The 21,197-nt window shown below is 46.4% G+C and overlaps 1 protein-coding gene across 1 annotated transcript in view; it reads left to right on the top strand.

The window, feature by feature from the left end:
* GRIN3B (glutamate ionotropic receptor NMDA type subunit 3B) overlaps positions 1–21,197 on the top strand; it is a 145,595-nt gene that overhangs the window by 117,421 nt on the left and 6,977 nt on the right. Inside the window, exon 8 of the mRNA XM_040420411.1 lies at positions 20,314–20,381. Within this exon, the coding sequence (XP_040276345.1) occupies positions 20,314–20,381 (68 nt within the window). The remainder of the gene's footprint in view (positions 1–20,313; positions 20,382–21,197) is intronic.

Here is a 21,197-nt window from a genome sequence, read left to right as displayed (position 1 = left end):
GTGTCCTCAAAGAAAAGTTCCTTCTTTTCCCAGGCCTTGCGTAGGATGCGCTCTTTCACCGTGTAAAAGTGGACCCGGCAGATGACGTCTCGTGGCCTTTCCATGTCACGGTTTCTGGGTCCTGCGGTTCTATGAACCCTGTCTAGCTCAATCTTGGTCAGAGGCAGATTATCTAGAATCGAGTTGAAGATGTCGACCACAGTAGCGTGTAATTGGTCGCTGGGGATAGACTCCGGAATATTACGGAGTTTAAGGTTATTTCGGCGGCCTCTATTCTCCACGTCGTCAAGATGTAAGGAAAAGTCCTGCAATTGAGAGGCATGCGAAGACAGGGACGGAGAGAGAGATTGGACTGTAGAGGCTGTGTCACGGAACCATGAACCAGACGTACAACAAGAGATAAGTGAAAATAAGAAGGCTTTATTGAAAATAAAGCTGTAAAGCAAAAGTCCAAACGGATGGTGAAACCGAGCAGAGTCTTTGCGAAGCCAGAGGTCAGGAACCAGAAGGGTAGTCAGACGAAGCCAGGATCAGGAACCAGCAGGGTAGTCAGACGAAGCCAGGATCAGGAACCAGCAGGGTAGTCAGACGAAGCCAGGATCAGGAACCAGCAGGGTAGTCAGACGAAGCCAGGATCAGGAGCCAGAAGCAGCAGCAGTCTTAGAAGCATGTGAACACAAGAGGACCAAGCAAGGAACTGAAGCCACAGACCTCCTATATATATGAGCTAGGCATCCAGCTCCTCCCAGGGGAAGGAGGAGCCGCAGGGTGGAAGGCTACAAGAAACCCAGAAACCAAGATGGCCGCCAGCACATGTCAAACGAAGGAGAGCAGCAAGCAGGTAAGACCATGACAGTACCTCCCCCTCAAGGGCCCCTCCTCCGCGGAGCACAAAACGGTTTCTGAGGGAAGCGTGCGTGGAAGGCTCGGAGCAAGGCAGGAGCATGGACATCTGCGGAGGGAACCCAGGAACGCTCCTCTGGACCATAACCACGCCAATGGACCAAAAACTGCAACCGACCGCGGACCAGGCGTGAGTCCAGGATATTGCTCACCTCATATTCCTCACGATTGCCCACTTGGACTGGACGAGGCCGAGGAACCGAGGAAGTGAAACGATTACACACCAGTGGCTTCAACAGGGAGACATGAAACACGTTGGAGATCCGCATGCCAGGAGGAAGCGCAAGGGCATAGGCTACCGGGTTTACCCTGCGAAGCACTCGGAAGGGACCAACAAAGCGAGGCGCCAGCTTGGGAGTGGGCACTCGAAGGTTGAGGTTGCGGGTGGACAACCACACACGGTCTCCGACCTGGTAGGAAGGAGCAGGCGCTCGTCTGCGATCAGCCTGGAATCTCTGGCGCTGCGCAGAGACCTCAAGGGACTTCTGGATCTGTACCCAAGAAGCACGTAGGACGGAAAGGTGATCCTCCACAGCCGGAATATCCTGGGGAGAGAATACCTCCGGTAACACGGCAGGTTGGAACCCATAATTGGCCATGAAGGGAGACGTCCCAGAGGAAGAGTTCACCGCCGTGTTCCTGGCAAACTCAGCCCAAGGCAGGAGGTCAACCCAATTGTCTTGGTGATCGGAGACATAGCAACGAAGGAATTGCTCCAAGGCCTGATTGGATCGTTCTGCGGCCCCATTGGACTGAGGGTGGTAGGCCGAGGAGAAGGAGAGATGAATCCCCAACTGGGAGCAAAAGGCGCGCCAGAACCTGGACACAAACTGACTCCCCCGATCCGACACAATCTCCTTAGGCAAACCGTGCAACCGGAAGACCTCCCTGGCAAAAATCGTGGCCAACTCTTGTGCAGAGGGTAACTTCTTGAGAGGAACACAGTGGCACATTTTGGAAAACCGATCCACAATCATGAGAATGACCGTATGGCCTCGGGATGCAGGGAGGTCCACAATGAAATCCATCCCCAGGTGTGACCATGGGCGCTCCGCGGTGGCTATGGGTTGCAGAAGGCCCAACGGAAGGTGCCGAGGGGACTTACTCTGGGCACAAACGGAGCATGCCGCTACATATGCGGCGATGTCGGAACGTAGGGAAGGCCACCAGAACAGACGTGAAACAGCCCAGGACAGCTGATTCTTTCCAGGATGCCCCGCGGTCTTGGAGTTATGGTAGGTTCGCAACAACCGAGTGCGCAACTCCTCAGGCACAAAACATCTGCCGTTGGGTATCCCAGAGGGAGCACCAGATTGAGCCGCCAAAATCTGCTCACCCAGGGGAGAGGTCAGGCTGGTGCGAATGGCGGCCAGGATCTGATTCGGAGGTATGACCGAAGTCGGAATCGACTCCTCCCTGGACAGCTCGGAGTACTGCCGTGATAAGGCATCCGCCCTGATGTTCTTGGAACCGGGTAGGTAGGAGACCACGTAATTAAAACGTGACAAGAACAGAGCCCATCTGGCCTGACGTGGTGTCAATCTCTTGGCCTCAGAAAGGTAGGTCAGATTCTTGTGGTCCGTCAGGATGAGAACCGGAACCACCGAACCCTCGAGCAAGTGCCTCCATTCTTTAAGGGCCTGCATGATGGCCAATAACTCCCTGTCACCAATCTGATAGTTGCACTCCGCGGAAGACAGTTTCCGGGAGTAAAACCCACAAGGAAGCAGAGGACCCTCTGGTGTTCTACGCTGAGACAGAAGGGCGCCTACTCCCGTCTCAGACGCGTCCACCTCGAGGACAAAGGGCAACCCAGGGTTGGGATGCGACAGAATCGGAGCCGACACAAAGGCGGACTTTAGGGCCTCAAAAGCTCGGATGGCCTCGAGCGGCCAGACATGGGAATTACTGCCCTTCCTGGTCAGATCCGTGAGAGGCTTGGCCAGCATGGAAAAGTCCCTGATGAACTTCCGATAATAATTGGCGAAGCCCAAAAAGCGCTGCAGGGAACGAAGACCACTGGGCTGGGGCCACTGTAAGACAGCCGAAACCTTCTCAGGATCCATGGAGAACCCCTCAGCGGAAATGATGTAACCTAAGAAGGTTACCTGGGATCGGTGAAATTCGCATTTCTCAAGCTTACCGAACAGCTTGTTCTCTCGTAACCGTTGCAACACTCGTCTGACATCCAGAATGTGGGCCTCCATGGATTCAGAATATACCAAGATGTCATCCAAATAGACTACCACACACTGCTGCAACAGGTCACGGAAAACATCGTTGATGAATTCCTGAAAGACTGCGGGCGCATTGCACAACCCAAAGGGCATAACCAAGGATTCGTAATGACCGGTCCTGGTGTTAAACGCGGTCTTCCACTCATCGCCCGCCTTGATCCTTACCAGGTTATATGCCGCCCTCAGGTCGAGTTTGGTAAAGACCGTGGCCCCTTTAAGGCGATCGAACAGCTCGGAAATCAAGGGTATCGGGTAAGCGTTCTTGATCGTGATGCGATTGAGACCCCTGTAATCGATGCAAGGCCTCAACTCACCGCCCTTCTTTTTCACAAAGAAAAATCCAGCCCCTGCCGGGGACGAAGATTTGCGAATGTGTCCGCGTGAAAGCGCCTCCCTCACGTACTTCTCCATGGCCTCATTCTCCGCTACCGACAGTGGATAGACTTTGCCACGAGGAGGAACAGCACCAGATTGTAACTCTATGGCACAATCGTATGGGCGGTGCGGAGGTAGGGCAACCGCGCGCACCTTATCGAATACATCCCGGTACTCCTCGTATTCAGGAGGCAACAGAGAGTCCGAGGAAGTACACAGCAACTTGACAGACCCATGGATGCAACTAGCCCCACACTGCGGTGACCACGAGAGGATCTCGACCGATCTCCAATCGAAAGTCGGATTATGCTTCTGGAGCCAGGGGTACCCCAAGACCACCGAGTAGTGTGGAGACGAAATAACCTGGAGGCAGACCGACTCTCTGTGAACGGCACCAATGGCTATCCCCACTGGAAGGGTCTCATGAGTCACGTGTGGTGGCAGAAGGGGTCTGCCGTCTATCACCTCAAGAGCCAGTGGGGAACCTCGAGCCTGCAGAGGAATGGAATTGGCGGCAGCGAACACACTATCAATGAACAAACCACCAGCACCAGAGTCCACCAACGCCTGGGTCGTCACTGAGCCCCCGACCCAGGAGAGGACAACAGTGATCAGTGGTTTGTCAACACGGGAAACCGGGGACGAGGAGACTCCACCCAAGATCTGCCCCCGACAGGATCTCAGGGTACGAGCGTTTCCCGGACGGTTCGGACATGCCAACCGAAAATGCCCACCGAGACCACAGTACATGCATCGGCCCTCGCGTCTCCGGAGTGCCCTCTCCCCCTCGGACAGGCGAGCAAACCCCAGCTGCATGGGTTCACCCCCAGACAAGTCATCCCCAGGAGGCGTGGGAGGAGAGGGAGGAACGGGTGGGACAGCAAACGTAGGCACCAATCTGTTAGAAGACCTCCGCAGGTTCTCCTTAAAGGAAGGTCTCTCCCTGAGTCTGGTGTCAATCAAAATCAGGAAAGAAATAAGAGACTCGAGCTCAACTGGTAGGTCCTTAGCTGCAACCTCATCCTTCAAGGCATCCGAGAGACCATGAGAGAAAGCAGCGACCAGAGCCTTATTATTCCAGCCCACCTCTGCTGCCAGGGTACGAAACTCAATGGCGTATTCAGCTACGGATCGTGAACCCTGTCTGATGGACATAAGGAGCTTCGCAGCAGAGGCAGCACGAGCCGGCACATCGAATACCTTCCGAAGAGAAGCAACAAAACCGGAAAACTCGGCAACCACCGGATTGTTGTTCTCCCATAAAGGGCTGGCCAAGGCCTTGTCCGAGAGCAGCGAGATCAAGAAGCCCACCTTTGATCTCTCAGTAGGAAAGGCATGTGGCAGCAACTCAAAATAAATGCCCACCTGGTTAAGGAAACCTCGGCACTGAGTTGGCTCTCCCCCAAAGCGCTGTGGAAGAGGGGCAGAACCGGTCATACCCCGAAACACCGCAGGCGCAACAACAGGTGTCGGGGTAGACTCTGGCGCAACAACCGGAGCGGCAGTAGGAGCGAGCCCAGGAGCGACAACCGACCCATCGGCAACGGGAGCGAAATGAGCCGTGCTTTCAAGCAGGGTTTGCAACGCCACAGCGAACCGACCCAACAGGTGATCCTGCTGATCAAGTCTGGCAACCAGCGTGGGTAGCGAGGATGGCCCTGTACCGTCAGAATTCATGGCTTGGTCCTAATGTCACGGAACCATGAACCAGACGTACAACAAGTGATAAGTGAAAATAAGAAGGCTTTATTGAAAATAAAGCTGTAAAGCAAAAGTCCAAACGGATGGTGAAACCGAGCAGAGTCTTTGCGAAGTCAGAGGTCAGGAACCAGAAGGGTAGTCAGACGAAGCCAGGATCAGGAACCAGCAGGGTAGTCAGACGAAGCCAGGATCAGGAACCAGCAGGGTAGTCAGACGAAGCCAGGATCAGGAACCAGCAGGGTAGTCAGACGAAGCCAGGATCAGGAACCAGAAGCAGCAGCAGTCTTAGAAGCATGTGAACACAAGAGGACCAAGCAAGGAACTGAAGCCACAGACCTCCTATATATATGAGCTAGGCATCCAGCTCCTCCCAGGGGAAGGAGGAGCCGCAGGGTGGAAGGCTACAAGAAACCCAGAAACCAAGATGGCCGCCAGCACATGTCAAACGAAGGAGAGCAGCAAGCAGGTAAGACCATGACAGGCTGTAGCTGAATAGTGGCGTTCGAGTGATGACAGTCGGTCGTCTAACTGCTGCACATCTTCACGTACTGCTTAAAAAGCTTGCGCCTGTTTGGTCTCAATACGGGCTACTTGTGCCTCTAGATCTGACCGTGTAGGCAGTGCCCGCACCATTTCCCACAATTCTGCCAGTGTGCGGTCGATGGTAGATGGGGGTGGGGGGAGCCCCTGTGACTCCTCAGGTTGCTGTGTATGCGAGGAGAAGATGGCCGGTATGTCCTGACTGAGAGACTGGGTGTCAGGGGTGGATAATGGATGGGCCAGAGCAGGTGCAGAATTGAGCAGGGCCTGAGGCAACTCCCCAGCAGCACCCCTTGAGAGGCTAACAGTAGGAAGGGGGCTATGGGCATTATCTCTCCCGGGGACATGCTGAGTCCCGCTCGCAGAGCGATCCGCCGGGTGAGGCGAGGAGGCGCGGGCGTGTAGGCCGACACTCGTAGTAGGCCCCGCTCTCGCCTGACTGGCGGTACCTGAGTGATCAGGATGGAACGGAGCTGAGTGGCGTAGTGGGGGATCCGGTCGGGCAGACATCTCACTCAGAGAGGGTGGGGTAGAGTGGTGCGGACGAAGCTCACCCAGATGTTGCTCTCGTATGAGCGGGATCCCCGATGTTGGCGCTGGGGTGAACGGCTGTGCAGCGGGCCGCAATGAGGAAGGAGCGGCAGCCATTGCAGGCGACTCTGAGCCTCCTTGCTGGTTGGAACGGAGGAAACGGACGATGAAATGTTCAGGAGGGACCGCAGATTGACTTCTCGATCTTCTCCCTTTAGTCATGGCCTGAAAAGAGCGAGAAGGAAGGTGATCTCCACTAGTTTTTCTGAGCCAGGTCACGGAGCTCTCCCAACATGCGTCTTCACGCCGCCATGCCGAAGCCACGCCCCATGAAATCCATTCTTGTTTAGTGTTTTACGTATTGTAGATTCGCTAACAGGGATGTTAGCATATGCCAGAGACTTTTGTAAGTCTTTAGCTGGCACTCTAGGATTCTTCTTCACCTCATTGAGCAGTCTGCGCTTTGCACTTGCAGTCATCTTTACAGGACGGCCACTCCTAGGGAGAGTAGCAGCAGTGCTGAACTTTCTCCATTTATAGACAATTTGTCTTACCATTGACTAATGAACAGCAAGGCTGTTGGAGATACTTTTATAACACTTTCCAGCTTTATGCAAGTTAACAATTCTTAATCGTAGGTCTTCTGAGAGCTCTTTTGTGCAAGGCATCATCACATCAGGCAATGCTTCTTGTGAAAAGCAAACCCAGAACTGGTGTGTGTTTTTTATAGGGCAGGGCAGCTGTAACAAACACCTCCAATCTCATCTCATTGATTGGACTCCAGTTGGCTGACACCTTACTCCAATTAGCTCTTGGAGATGTCATTAGTCTAGGGGTTCACATACTTTTTCCACCTGCACTGTGAATGTTTACATGGTGTGTTAAATAAAAACATGGTAACACTTAATTCTTTGTGTGTTATTAGTTTAAGCAGACTGTGATTGTCTATTATTGTGACTTAGATGAAGATCAGATCACATTTTATGACCAATTTGTAGAAATCCATATAATTCCAAAGGGTTCACATACTTTTTCTTGCAACTGTATATTATAAGACTATTCTAATTCACAGTGGATGTGCGCGGCAATCTGCACCAGAAATACGACTAATTTCTGTTTAATAAAGGACCCCCTATGTTTAGAGAAGGAAAACACTGCATTCCAGTACAAAAACCTTATCACATCTCTAAAACATGGTGGTGGTAGTATCATGCTTTGGGCCTGTTTTTGTGCATCTGGACTTGGTTAGCTTGTCATTCTACCCAAATGATTGTTATAGAACAATAAAGTTAAAGTTTTGGAATGGCCAAGTCAAAATCTTCAACTTAATTCAATAGAAATGTTGTAAAAGGACCAAATCAAGCAGATCATGGGAGGAAATCCACCAAGATAACTGAAGCTATTTAGTATGGTGGAATGGACTAAAATTCCACCAAGCTAATGTGCAGGACTAATTAACGATTACCAGAAACATTGCGTTGAAGTCATTGCTGCACAAGGGGTCACATCAAATGCCAAAAGTGCAGTACTCCAGAACAGGTTACTTGCAAATTGCTCTTGATTTGATGTTATTTAATCTTTTTATTATTTGTATTATGCATTGTATGTATTCCCAGAATCTGCCTGTAGATGGCATTGGATAGTTATTATTTAGTTATTATAACTCAGCAGGGGGAATCAGCTTTCCCCTTTGACCAGGAGTTTAGCCTAAGGCCTCATGCACACGTTTTTTGCGGTCCGCAATCCGCGGATCAGCAAAAAACAGAAGCCGTCCGTGTTGCCTTCCGCAATTTGTGGAACGGAACGGGCGGCGGCAATATAAATGCCTATTCTTGTCTGCAAAGTGCGGAAAAGAATGGGAGATGTTATATTTTTTTAGCGGGGCCGCGGAATGGAGCCACGGATGCGGACCCAAAATTCACCCCATTGAAGTGAATGGGTCCGCATCCGAGCCGCCAAAACGGCGGCTCGGATGCGGACCCAAACAACGGTCGTGTGCATGAGGCCTAGGAAAGAGACGCAGCATTGATTCCAGTCTGGGTCTGCTTGTGAGAAGCAGCAGCCTCAGAGCATAGTTGAACACCAGTTTGGCTGTTGCTGAGAAACCCTGCTTTAATGAAGATGATGCAAGGAAACACAACAGCAAATTTGCCAGGAGAGAATCCCTGAAGGAAAGCTGAAGAAGGATTCCAGGTCCAGGATCCAGGATCACAAATCTAGCAAGATATTCACTGTTGTTGGCTGATATAGATAACGTACCCCAAAAATGGTACCAGTAAAAACTACAGTTAATCCCACAAAAATAAGCCCTCATACTGCTCTGTAGATGGAAATATAAAAAATGGACCGCTGTCAGAAAATGGTGACGCAAAGAATATTTTCCTTTTTTTCAAAGGTTATTTTTTAAAGTAATAAAACAAAATAAAAACTATACAAATTTGGTATCGCCGTAATCTTATTGATCCACTGAATATGGACATCATGTCATTTTTAAAGCACAGTAGACATTTTAATATCAAACCCAAAAAAACCTTGGCATAATTTAGTTTTTTCTTTTCAGTTTTACCCCATAAAGATTTTTTTTTTCTATTACCAATACAAGACATGGTAAATTAAATGGTAATAATTAAAATACATTATTTAATTTAGTACAGGGCAGTGCTTTCCAACTAAGTTCCAAATTGCAGAACTACTCATGTGGTCTATTCAATAGTATGCAATCTGTGCAAACGGCAATATATTGGGTGCCCTACAACACCATCGAGAATAGCAGAGATGTGATTAATCCAGGCTCTTGTAACTTTGTTGCCAGCATCTATACATTTCTTGCATGTGCATTTGGGTAATATATACCATCTCAAAGTCTATGGATCGGAGAAGATCACCAAATCCTCCAGAGGAAGGGTAAAGTATTTACAAGAGGAATACTATATCTTACAGCTGAGGATATGGAGGGTCCATTGCTAAGGATGGTGTTTCACACACCAATCTTTGTAAAAACACGGCTGGAACAAGATTCAACCAATTAATTAAGAGACTCATATCGCATCTTCTGCTGTCCATGCACCTAAAACTGAAAACTAAAATCTACTCCAGCCAAAAGTTGGAGAAGATTTTAGTTATAATTTATGGCAGTTTTCTGACGTGAATTTATAGTAAATGGGTTGTGCTTCGGTGACCCCATCCCCTGCCGCTAAGCTCTGCCTGATATTTTAAATGGTGAAAGTGTTGGAAAACACAAAGTTGCAAAAGTTTTGTGCAAAATGTCTTTTGCTCCAAAGTTTGTGGCTTTTTCACACCAAAAACAAGGTGTGAAGCTTTGACACATAATCCAAAATGATTAAATTTGTGCTCTGACATTCTGCATCATTATTAAATACTGTATATACAAATGCATCCACTGGATATTGGTTACCATGGTTGGTGCAGTGTAAATATGTATGTGGTATGCTCAACTTTATGAAGGCTATTGAATTATTGCTGCAATATATACCTGGCTGCTGACTGCGGTGGTCTTTTACAGGATTATATATTATACACATGTGGACAAAATGTTTGTAAATTGTGGTTTAAAAGAATAATGAAATTAGCCTGGCCTAATATTTTTTTGCCCATTCTTTTGAGTCAATCACCACAATCAAGTGATTTCTGTCTCAATGAGTCTCAATGAGACCTCTGCACCTGTCCACAGGTATTTTTGCCCACTCCTCATGAGCTGTCTCAGATTTGAAGGATGCCTTCTCCAGACTGCATGTTTCAGCTTCTTCCAGAGATGTTCAATAGGATTTAGATCAGGGCTCATAGAAGGTCACTTCAGATTAGTCCATTACTTTGCTCTTAGCCATTCTTGGATGTGTGTTTTGGGTCATTATTCTGTTGACAGGCCCATGACCTGGGAATGAGACCAAGCCTTCTGACACTGGGCAGCACATTTTACTCCAAAATGCTTTGGTAGTCTTGAGATTTCATTGTAACCGGCACATATTCAAAATAACCTGTGCCAGATGCAGCAAAGCAGCCCCAAAACATAACTGAGCCTCCTCCATATTTCACAGTAGGTGCAATGTTATTTTCTTTGTCTGCTTCATTTTTGTGTCTTTGAACATAGAGCTGATGTGACTTGCCAAAAAGCTCCAGTTTTGTCGTATCTTACCAAAGGACATTCTCCCAGAAGCTTTGTGGCTTGTCAGTATGCATTTTGGAAAATTCCATTCTCGCTTTTTTATGATTTGGTTTCAACAGTGGTTTCCTCCTCGGCCATCTTCTATTGAGTCCACTTTGGCTAATATAGCTACGGATGGTGTGATCCAACAGTGATGTACCTTGACCTTGGAGTTCACCTTTAATCTCATTGGAAGTTGTTCTGGTCTCTTTGGTTACCATTTGTATTATCTGTCTCTTTAAATTCTCATTAATTTTCCTCTTGCGGTCACGTCCAGGTTAGGCTGGCTACAGTCTGATAGACGTTAAAATTCTGAATAATATGTGCAACTGTAGTAACAGGAACATCAAGCTGTTTGGAGACGGTATTATAGCCTTTGATTTTAACATGTTTATCTATAATTAAGCTTTCTTCTTTCCATGTTCAGTGTGGTATACACCATGATACTAAACAGCACAGTGGCTATTTTTCACCCTTTAAATAGGCACACTGACTGATTACAAGTTTGAAGACACACCTTAGTTTAATATGTCTCTATAGTAAAATTATTTTCAATCCTTTCGAGGGGTACTATCATTTCTGTCCAGGTCAGTTTATTTAGTTTTTTTTTATTATTATTATTCTGTTGAACCACAATTCAGAAGTAGTGTCTGATTCTTATTAGGCTACTTTCACACTTGCGTTCAGAGCGGATCCGTCTGATGTCTGCACAGACGGATCCGCTCCTATAATGCAGACGTTTGGATCCGTTCAGAACGGATCCGTCTGCATTATAGCTTAGAAAAAATTCTAAGTGTGAAAGTAGTTCAGACGGATCCGTCCAGACTTTACATTGAAAGTCAATGGGGAAGGATCTGTTTGAAAATTGAGCCATATTGTGTCATCTTCAAACGGATCCGTCCCCATTGACTTACATTGTAAGTCTGGACGGATCCGCTTGCCTCCGCACGGCCAGGCGGACACCCGAACGCTGCAAGCAGCGTTCGGGTGTCCGCTTGCTGAGCGGAGCGGAGGCTGAACGCTGCCAGACTGAGGCATTCTGAGCAGATCCGCATCCACTCAGAATGCATTAGGGCAGTACGGATGCGTTCGGGGCCGCTTGTGAGCCCCTTCAAACGGAGCTCACAAGCGCACAAGCGGAGCCCCGAACGATAGTGTGAAAGTAGCCTTAGCTGATTTTCAGTAAATTTTTATTTATTTTATTATTAGCCTGTGGCTCCCCATCTATGTACTCTACAGTGTGCCTATGACTTCACATGTAAGGCCATCTCTCTTCTGCAAACAGTAAACACAACATATTGAATGTAATGTGAGAAGAAGTCAAGGTCGCAGAAGGTTGACAGTGCACCTGGGCAGTTAATTTACATGGTGAAGATCCCTGCTTCGCTGCAGCCCAGCAGTCCACGCATCACAATGCTGGGCTGTGTGGGAGAAATGGTGCAGGCCTGAGAATCAGCCTTCTTCTACACAGCCCAGTAGCGTTATGTGTGTGTGACCACATCGTGGTGCTGCTGCTGGGGAACACCAGATGTGCACAATCATCCAGGAAACAGGTGAGTATTCAGTTTTGATTTTTTGTTTTTTTTTATTAATGGAGCTGGAGGGGACACTACTGAAAAGGGCAAACTGTTGGCACAAGGTGGGCAAAACTACAGTGAGGGGGCAGAAGGTGGGTATTACTACAGTGAGGGGCACAATGTGGGCATTACTATTTGAGGAACACAGTGTTGTCATTACTACTGTGAAGGGGAATAATGTGGGCATTTTACTGTGAGGGGGCACAATGTGGGCATTACTACTGTAAAGGAGGCACAGTGGGGGCAAAACTACGGTGAAGGGGCACAATGTGGGCATTACTACTGTGACAGGGCACAATGTGGGCATTACTACTGTGAAAGAGGCACAATGTGGCCATAACAGTGTCGAAATTGCTACTGTGTGGGGTACAATGTGGGCATTATTACTGTGAGTGGGCCAGGGGTGGATTGGCCATAGACCCTACAGAGAAATTTCCCGGTAGGCCCATGCCCGGGGGCTGCCCAAGCCCTGCCCAAGCTGGCAAGGTATATATCGATCTGATGCTCTTAGCTTTAATTGGTTTACGTTGGCCCTGCCTACTTGTGTTGCCCCACCTTTTTTCAATTTGGACTCACCTACAACATGGGGCCACTTTTAGTAACAGCAGAAAGGACACATCGGCTGAGCTGTGATAGGGAGAAAGCTGCTGCAGAAAGGACATGCCTCCTGAGCTGCCAGCCTGTACAGGATCTAGCAAATCAATTGGAGCAATGACCGGGGGTAGAGGGGGTGTATCTGGATTCATGTATGGTACAGGGCTGATTCTAGATTTGCAAGAATGCGATCGTCATGTACTAGATGATGTGTTATTTCCATTTTTCACATTAATTATGGGATAACCCCTTTAATATACTATATTCTATAGTAATTAATCTAGCAATGTAGAGCTTTATTCTTAAAATACAAATTTTATGAAAATGACACTTTAATATAGAATATTTATGCAAGATGCATCCTGTGAGTGCCGGTCTTATCTTGCATAAACGTATATTGGAGGCTGATCCGGGACACGTGCACCACGCCACCGAGAATACAAAGTGCCAACTGTAGTTTGATTGGAACTTTAAAACAGAATGTCATCTTTATATATATTGCTGTATATCCCCATGATAATACAGATTATAGGTTTTAAATGACTGCTCTGCAATACCATTGGTGTTTAGCCAATATAAGATTTTACACAGTAAAATCTCTGAAAAGCTATTCCAGTAAAATTACATTACTGCCTGTGTCTTCGTGTTACCAGCCTCTTTAATGCTAGAACATTACCTTGCTGTGCCCTCCAGCTCAAGGATTTGCACATGGCGTAATAATTTAATCACACAGTGCCATCTTCCTGCAGCCAAAGGAGGTTACAGACTCAACATAATAAAGAAAACACAAAAATGTTTCGAGTCTACATAGTTTACATAGTTATTTTGGAATATATCTTAAGGGGTTGGTCACCCCTTTACATATATATTACCTGCAGCCATTCACTGGCCACGTCATGACAATTGATCATATGATGCAAGAGGATCCTGTTCTAGCCACTGTTCCAATCTGCCTCCCCAGAAGGCCAAGGGATCAGGGAACAGGGTATGTGGTGGAGAAAGGGCACATTCATTTAGAAAACAATAGCTAGCTGGCCAGACCTACTTACTTCCTGATAAAAAAAAAAATTGGTAAAAGGCGTGGAACTGCGCCACATTTGTGAACAATGAGACAATTTTTGCAAACAACTGGCCAGACGGAGTAATGCCTGCTGAACTAAATTCTCAGTGAAGAAGGGACAGTGCGCCACATTTGGAAAACAAGAAACATTGTACAAACGGCTGACAAGAGAGAGTGCCTACTGAATTAAATTTTGGTGAAGGCACAGAAGTGCCCCACATTTGGAGAATGAGATGACAATACAATTTTTAACGGACAGCTAGACAGAAAAATGTGCAATTGCTCTGTGTTTCAAGCAAAATGTATGCAATTGTTTGTTATACACTCACCTAAAGAATTATTAGGAACACCATACTAATACGGTGTTGGACCCCCTTTTGCCTTCAGAACTGCCTTAATTCTACGTGACATTGATTCAACAAGGTGCTGATAGCATTCTTTAGAAATGTTGGCCCATATTGATAGGATAGCATCTTGCAGTTGATGGAGATTTGAGGGATGCACATCCAGGGCACGAAGCTCCCGTTCCACCACATCCCAAAGATGCTCTATTGGGTTGAGATCTGGTGACTGTGGGGGCCATTTTAGTACAGTGAACTCATTGTCATGTTCAAGAAACCAATTTGAAATGATTCGAGCTTTGTGACATGGTGCATTATCCTGCTGGAAGTAGCCATCAGATGATGGATACATGTTCTCATTCTGTTTACGCCAAATTCGGACTCTACCATTTGAATGTCTCAACAGAAATCGAGACTCATCAGACCAGGCAACATTTTTCCAGTCTTCAACAGTCCAATTTTGGTGAGCTCGTGCAAATTGTAGCCTCTTTTTCCTATTTGTAGTGGAGATGAGTGGTACCCGGTGGGGTCTTCTGCAGTTGTAGCCCATCCGCCTCAAGGTTGTGCGTGTTGTGGCTTCACAAATGCTTTGCTGCATACCTCGGATGTAACGAGTGGTTATTTCAGTCAACGTTGCTCTTCTATCAGCTTGAATCAGTCGGCCCATTCTCCTCTGATCTCTAGCATCCACAAGGCATTTTCGCCCACAGGACTGCCGCATACTGGATGTTTTTCCCTTTTCACACCATTCTTTGTAAACCCTAGAAATGGTTGTGCGTGAAAATCCCAGTAACTGAGCAGATTGTGAAATACTCAGACCGGCCCGTCTGGCACCAACAACCATGCCACGCTCAAAATTGCTTAAATCACCTTTCTTTCCCATTCTGACATTTAGTTTGGAGTTCAGGAGATTGTCTTGACCAGGACCACATCCCTAAATGCATTGAAGCAACTGCCATGTGATTGGTTGACTAGATAATTGCATTAATGAGAAATAGAACAGGTGTTCCTAATAATTCTTTAGGTGAGTGTATATTGTAATGTCATATCATGTTTTTTGCATCTGCCATATGCTACAGCAATGAAAAGGTATGTCTGGCGTTAGGAATGGAGCTTACCATTCCATTCCTCCCCTCTTGGTGGGAGTTGGCTGGTCCTGCTTCCTGCCAGGAGGGGGAGTTCTAGGGAGAGTTAGCTTGGCAAGCATGGAGTGAGGGACTAAAGATCCAGCTCGTCTGTGAAGACCACTACTCCAGGGAGACTGCAGGGTCCCAGGCCACAGAAGATCTGCAAGCAACCGAGTTTACAGATAGCAGAGTGATCAGCACTAGGTTATACAGACTCCACTGCAAGGTGAGGGGATAAAAAAGTTAAAAGATAACTGTCACATTTAGACCCTAATTTCAATTTTCATATATGTAGTTACTAATAACATGATATTTCAGATTCAGTTACTATTAGACTGACTTACCCCATATTTACTAAGATTTAGCCCTTAGCAAACAGTCTGCACAAAACTGCAATTTCACTATTCAGTTAAGATGGCCGCCACTGCCCTCACCCTGAGGCTAATCCCACCTGCCCTCACTAGGCAGTAACAAAAGTGTCAGTAACCAGAGCCCTCCCCCCTAAAGGGTTAATCTCCTGCAGCACAAAGGGGTCCTCTTACCACATGTTGCTTTCATTTATACACTGAGCAGATGGCAGATCTCCCTTCTCTGTTGTGCACTGCTCCAACTCTGCATTCTCCAGCTCTGCTGAGTGAGGGAGCGTCTGCCAAGTGCAGGGACAGGGAGAAGTGCACACAGCCCAGGCACTGTTATCAGCTGCTGGGGAGGACCTGGCTTTAATCATTTACTTACAGTCCCTGGCTGTCAGTAATGTGAGCCTGCACCGTGCTCGACCATGCCTAGCAACCCTATTTTAAGCACAGGTAAAAGTAGGCAGTACAGGAAACAAAAATGTGGAATTAAGGGGTAATTGAATACACAGTGAATATCACCTTGGGCCACCAAGGTGATAGTAATCACCACAATCCAATACTCCAAAAAATATATATATACGACAGTTATCCTTTAAGACACCCATCATCACAGTTCAGGACAGGCACAAGCAAAGGCATGCATCACAAAAGTGGACACCTAGAGCCACAAGTGCTGACTTATGGCTGTTAGCGGACTGGGAACTTAAAGTGGCCCTGGAAAAAAAATAAAAGTGGCCCCATTTGTAGGCAGGTCCAGATTGACAGAAGGCAGGGCAACACAAGTAGGCTGGGTCAATAATACCATAGGGCAAAATATTGCAGCAAAACCATATACCACAATACAGCACAATATATTGCCCCAAAAGCTGGCCATCTGTGGTGGCCATCAATAGCTACCATCTTCTTTCCTCCTCCTCCAGTGGTCTATGGAGCAGGGGGATTAGGAGGTGAGATGCAGGTCATAGCAGTTAAATTTAGGAGGGCATGTGCAGTCACTGGCTGGGTACATGAGTACCTGATTCTCACAGTGTTAATTACTGTTGAGAGCTAATTATGTACCTGGTCAGTGGCAGAGAGGAGGACTTGGGTGGCCCCCTGGGGCATCGGCCTATCGGTAAATTTATCTGTAGGGTCTATGGCCAATCTGCTCCTGTCTTTTAACAAAGAGAAATCAGGAGAGAGGTCTACTCTATAGTCCTATTGTCTGCCATTTTGCCTGTCACCATTCTTTATCATCTGGGGATAGAGACATCGCACCTTGTACAGATTACAGCTGGATGTAATTCATCCTTTGCAATCAGTAAAGAAATATGTTTGCTCTTCTACTTCTGCCTGATTCCTTCATACCATCTTTTCACTACACGGAACCTCAGGGAGTGACTTCCTGAGGGAGTACATTGTGAAACAACATCTTATCAGGGCCACTTCTACTCCTGTCCTCTGCATCGGTTCCTCAGTTGATTGCTGTACTGCAGGCGCTGGGAATAAGCTAAAAGAAATGATGAATAGTAGAAGCTTGGGGTTTAAAAAAAAAAAAAAAAAAGCTGGCTGTTCATGCAGAGAAAAAATGATGCATGTGCATCAGTGCAGTTTTTTGCTGTATTTTCAGTTCATTACATGAAACTTCCCACTTATCAGCAGCTGCCCTCAGTATAAAACACACACACAGAACTCTGACTTGAGAATGATCGAACCAGTTCGAACCAAACCGGGTTTAGTTTGAACTTTGCTATTTTTCGGAAGGCAGACGAACCCGAATCTATTCAGGTTTGTTTTGACAAATCCACTAAAATGGCGCATAGCACCATTTTAGTGCACATGTTTGTGGTAAAAAAAAAAGCATTATGGAGGAAGCAGAAGGGTTCTCACATGACCCTGAGAGGAAGTGGGGAGAAGGGCTTGCCCTGATTGGCTTCCAGGCTGACAGACAGTCTGGATGAGCCAATCAGTGCTGTAGCAGGCAGGTAGGTGTCCTAGAAGAACTTAATTCTGTGCTGGGCTGTGAATGAAGGTGATTGGATCTTACAATAGCTGCCAGAAAAACAGTCTTTTAGGGAGTCATGAATAGTGAAAAAACAATCAAGCTTGTATTCTACTGCCAGGGAGAGTGAAGGGAAAGGCTAGAATTACAAAGAAGAAGAAGAAGATTTGTGTGTGTGGTGTTTGAAAAACCGTATATATCAGTTCCAATTTTATTTTTATTTTTTTGGGGGGGACGGTTATTGAATTTAATGAAATAAGCATATAGGTGATCAGAAGACCCATACACATTAGGGTAACAAGCTAACTGTAAGTGTTAACGCAATATTAGGGGTCAGGCCTCCATCGTTCATTTCCTTATATTCAGTTTCCACACGGTTGGAATAATTTTTTGTGGGACTTCTTCAATTTAATTTCACCAGCATATATACATGATTACTACAGCAAAACACAAGGTAGTGCAGCAATCTACCTGTGAGTGTTAACATGAAATTGAGAGTCAAGCCTTAATCGTCTGTTTCCATGAATTCCATGTCCACACAGTTGGAATTTAATTTTTGGGTGGGATTGTTAACTTTAATTAAACCAGAATATATACATGATTACTATAACAATACACACCCATGGGCAGCAATTTACCTGTGATTGTTAACGTGAATTTGAGTGTCAGACCTCAATCGTCCATATCTGTTTATTCTATATCCACACGGTTGGAATTTCATTTTTTGGGGGATTGTTCAATTTAATTAAACCTGCATATGTACGTGATTACTACAACAAAACACAGGGTAGGGCAGTAATCTACCTGTGAGTGTTAATGTGAAATTGAGTGTCAGACCTGGCCCTTAATCATCAGTTTACGTTTATTTATTTTTCCACGTGGCTGGAATAAAATTTTTGGGGGACTTGTTCAATTTAATTAAACCAGCACATAGGTAATCTGTACACCAATGCACAGGCCAGCACACAAAAATATCTGTAAGTAATAATGAATTTAGGCCTAAATCCTTTTCCCTTTATTTCAGTCTTTAAATTATTATTTTAGGGGTTGTTGATTATATTCAGCCAACGCATTGGCGTTGGGGGCAGCAACAATGGCAGTCTGAGAAGAGCAGCGGAGGGAGGCCAAAGAACCCACCATGATATTCCACAGTCTGATAGAAGCGAAAGGGAAGGTCAGGACTCCAATGAGGATTGTGTGCTGGACAGGACCTGGGAGTCAGATTGGGGTGCTGAGGAGTAGGCAACATCAGAGGAGGAGGATGGTGGCAGCAATAAAGAGCAGATGCCACGTACCTCCCAGGGCAGGGCCACGTCTGCTTTAGGATCTGGTGATGCCGCTGATGCTGTAAGTGGGTTAGGCCCAAAATGTGCCAGAGCTAAGCCAAGCTCAGCTGCCTCTACTTCTACTGTATGAGTATCTCCCGTCTGGCATTTTTTCTCCACGCTGCCGAAAGACAAAAGCATTGCCTTGTTCAAGCTGTGCAAGAGCAAATTAGGCAGTGGGCAGGCAAACATAAACATGGGCACCGCAGCTCTATTGAACTGCAGGAAACGGCATCACCCCATCCTGTGGGCAAACAGAAGTGGCAGCCAGCCACCACAGCAGAAGTTCCCTCCTTCTCCTGGTCCCCCTTGTGCCAGGCCGCATCCACGGGCAGTACGGTGTCTTTCACATAGTCATCATGCCTTTTCTCTTATCCTGCTCAGACTCCTACTCCGCTTCATTGTCAGCCATTGCTAATGGAATGCACGGCCAGAAAACAACTCTACGCGCTCAGCAATCAAATGGTACAGAAGCTTAATTCCCACCTAGCCAAGTTGCTGGCTGTGCAGGTATGCCGTAACATTTAGTCGAGTCTGCTTTCTTTAGGGAGCTAATGACGTGTTCTCAGCCTCGCTAGAAGATTCCTAGCCAGCATTATTTTCCCCAAAAAGCCATGTACTGCCTTATACTCTCATGTAGCGGACAACATGGGACGCTTCCTGCTATTCTTGGTGTGCACCAAGGTTCCCGCCACGATGGACACCCGGAGCAGCTCTTACAGGCAGGGACAGTACATGTCTAACAGCCCACTGGGTCCATGTTTATTATGGCAGCGGCGAGGCAGCACCCCGGCAACTAGGCCATTTCCTTTTGAACCTTCATGACTGTGTCATCCTGGCTCCCACACCAGACACTTATCCATCTCCTCCATGGAAACGTTCCCTCCTCAAAAGCATCAGGATGCAGGGTCACTTTCACCACCCCTTCTTCCTATCACATGTGTCAAGTCAAGCGTTGCTACGCCTTGTTGGAGCTAATCAGCTTGGGAGAGAGTAGCCACACTGGTGACCTGTTGCTCAAGTACATCAAGCAGCAAACGTCCCACTGGCTGTCAACTTGCCAACTCCAACTGGGCAAGGTGGTCAGTGACAAAATTCATAAAAAATAAACGAAAAGAGATATCAAGTTTTCTGAGTCCTAGGAGGCTAGAGGGGATTATATACCAACATTTAGGGCAATTGAAGCAACTTCGGTTCAGCGCAAACCGAACTTTCAAAAATTCAGGAAGCCAGACCCGAAACAAATCTGTTTTCTGCACAAAATCTGCGGTGTGAAAAGACATTCTTACAGTATTTAATAAAGTATGTAGTAGTAGTTTTTCATAGCTCAGTCTCGTTCAGTTGAATACACCAAAGCTATAGTGAATCAAAATACTAGGCACAGTCACTACTAAAAGTATCATTTTAGGATCCCGGGTGACTCTTTTAAATAACAAATTAAATCTTGATAATGATGCCTATGATAGCCTACAAGTATTTCAACCTAGACTTTATTATTTACAGAAAATACATTGGGCTTTAAACATGGCAAGTGAAGACGAAGATGTGAAGCTGCCAAAACCTGACAAACGGTGGGTGTGACTTTACCTTCTTTTTAAATGTTTTATTTCACTAGATAGGTGATGAGTGTGAATATAGGGTGCATTCTGTTTTTTCAGCTGCACTCATAGCAAAAAGTACTCATTCCAAAAATGCTGTCTCACAACTGTTATGTCACAGTTACCTAATCTAGAAAAGTAACTATTTTGACAGGAAAATAATATACCTGTTACCTTGTCTATTTTTGAACAAATGGTAATTTGGGAAACATCTCTAATATCTTACATATTTGTAAGTCTCGGTTTACATATCCCCATAGCATAATGCTGCCACCACCATGTTTCATGGATGGTATGTTCAGGGTGATGTGCAGTGTTAGTTTTCCACCACACATAGGGTTTTGCATTTAGGCCAACAAGTTCAATTTTGGTCTCATCTGACCAGAGAATCCTTTTCCACATATTTGCTGTGTCCCCTACTTTGCTTGTGCAAACTGTGGACAGATTTTCCCATCTGAGCTGTGGATCTGTGCAGCTCCTCCAGAGTGACCATGGGCATCTTGGCTGCTTCTCTAATCAGTGTTCTCCTTGCCTATGCTGTCAGTTTAAGTGGACAGTGATGTCCTGGTAGGTTTGGAGCTGTGCCATAAGCTTTCCATTTTCAGATGATGGATTGAACAGTGCTCCGTGAGATGTTCAGAACTTGGGATATTTTTCATAAATATCTGTTGATTACTAATGTTCTGTAACAAACCTCTAAGGCCTTCACAGAACAGTTGTACTGAGAATAAATTACACACAGGTGGACTGTATTTACTAATTAGGAGACTTCTGAAGGCAATTGGTCAC

This window comes from Bufo bufo, chromosome 2, assembly GCF_905171765.1.
Source record: "Bufo bufo chromosome 2, aBufBuf1.1, whole genome shotgun sequence".
Lineage (NCBI taxonomy): Eukaryota > Metazoa > Chordata > Amphibia > Anura > Bufonidae > Bufo > Bufo bufo.
This window is presented reverse-complemented; position numbering and strand designations above follow the sequence as displayed.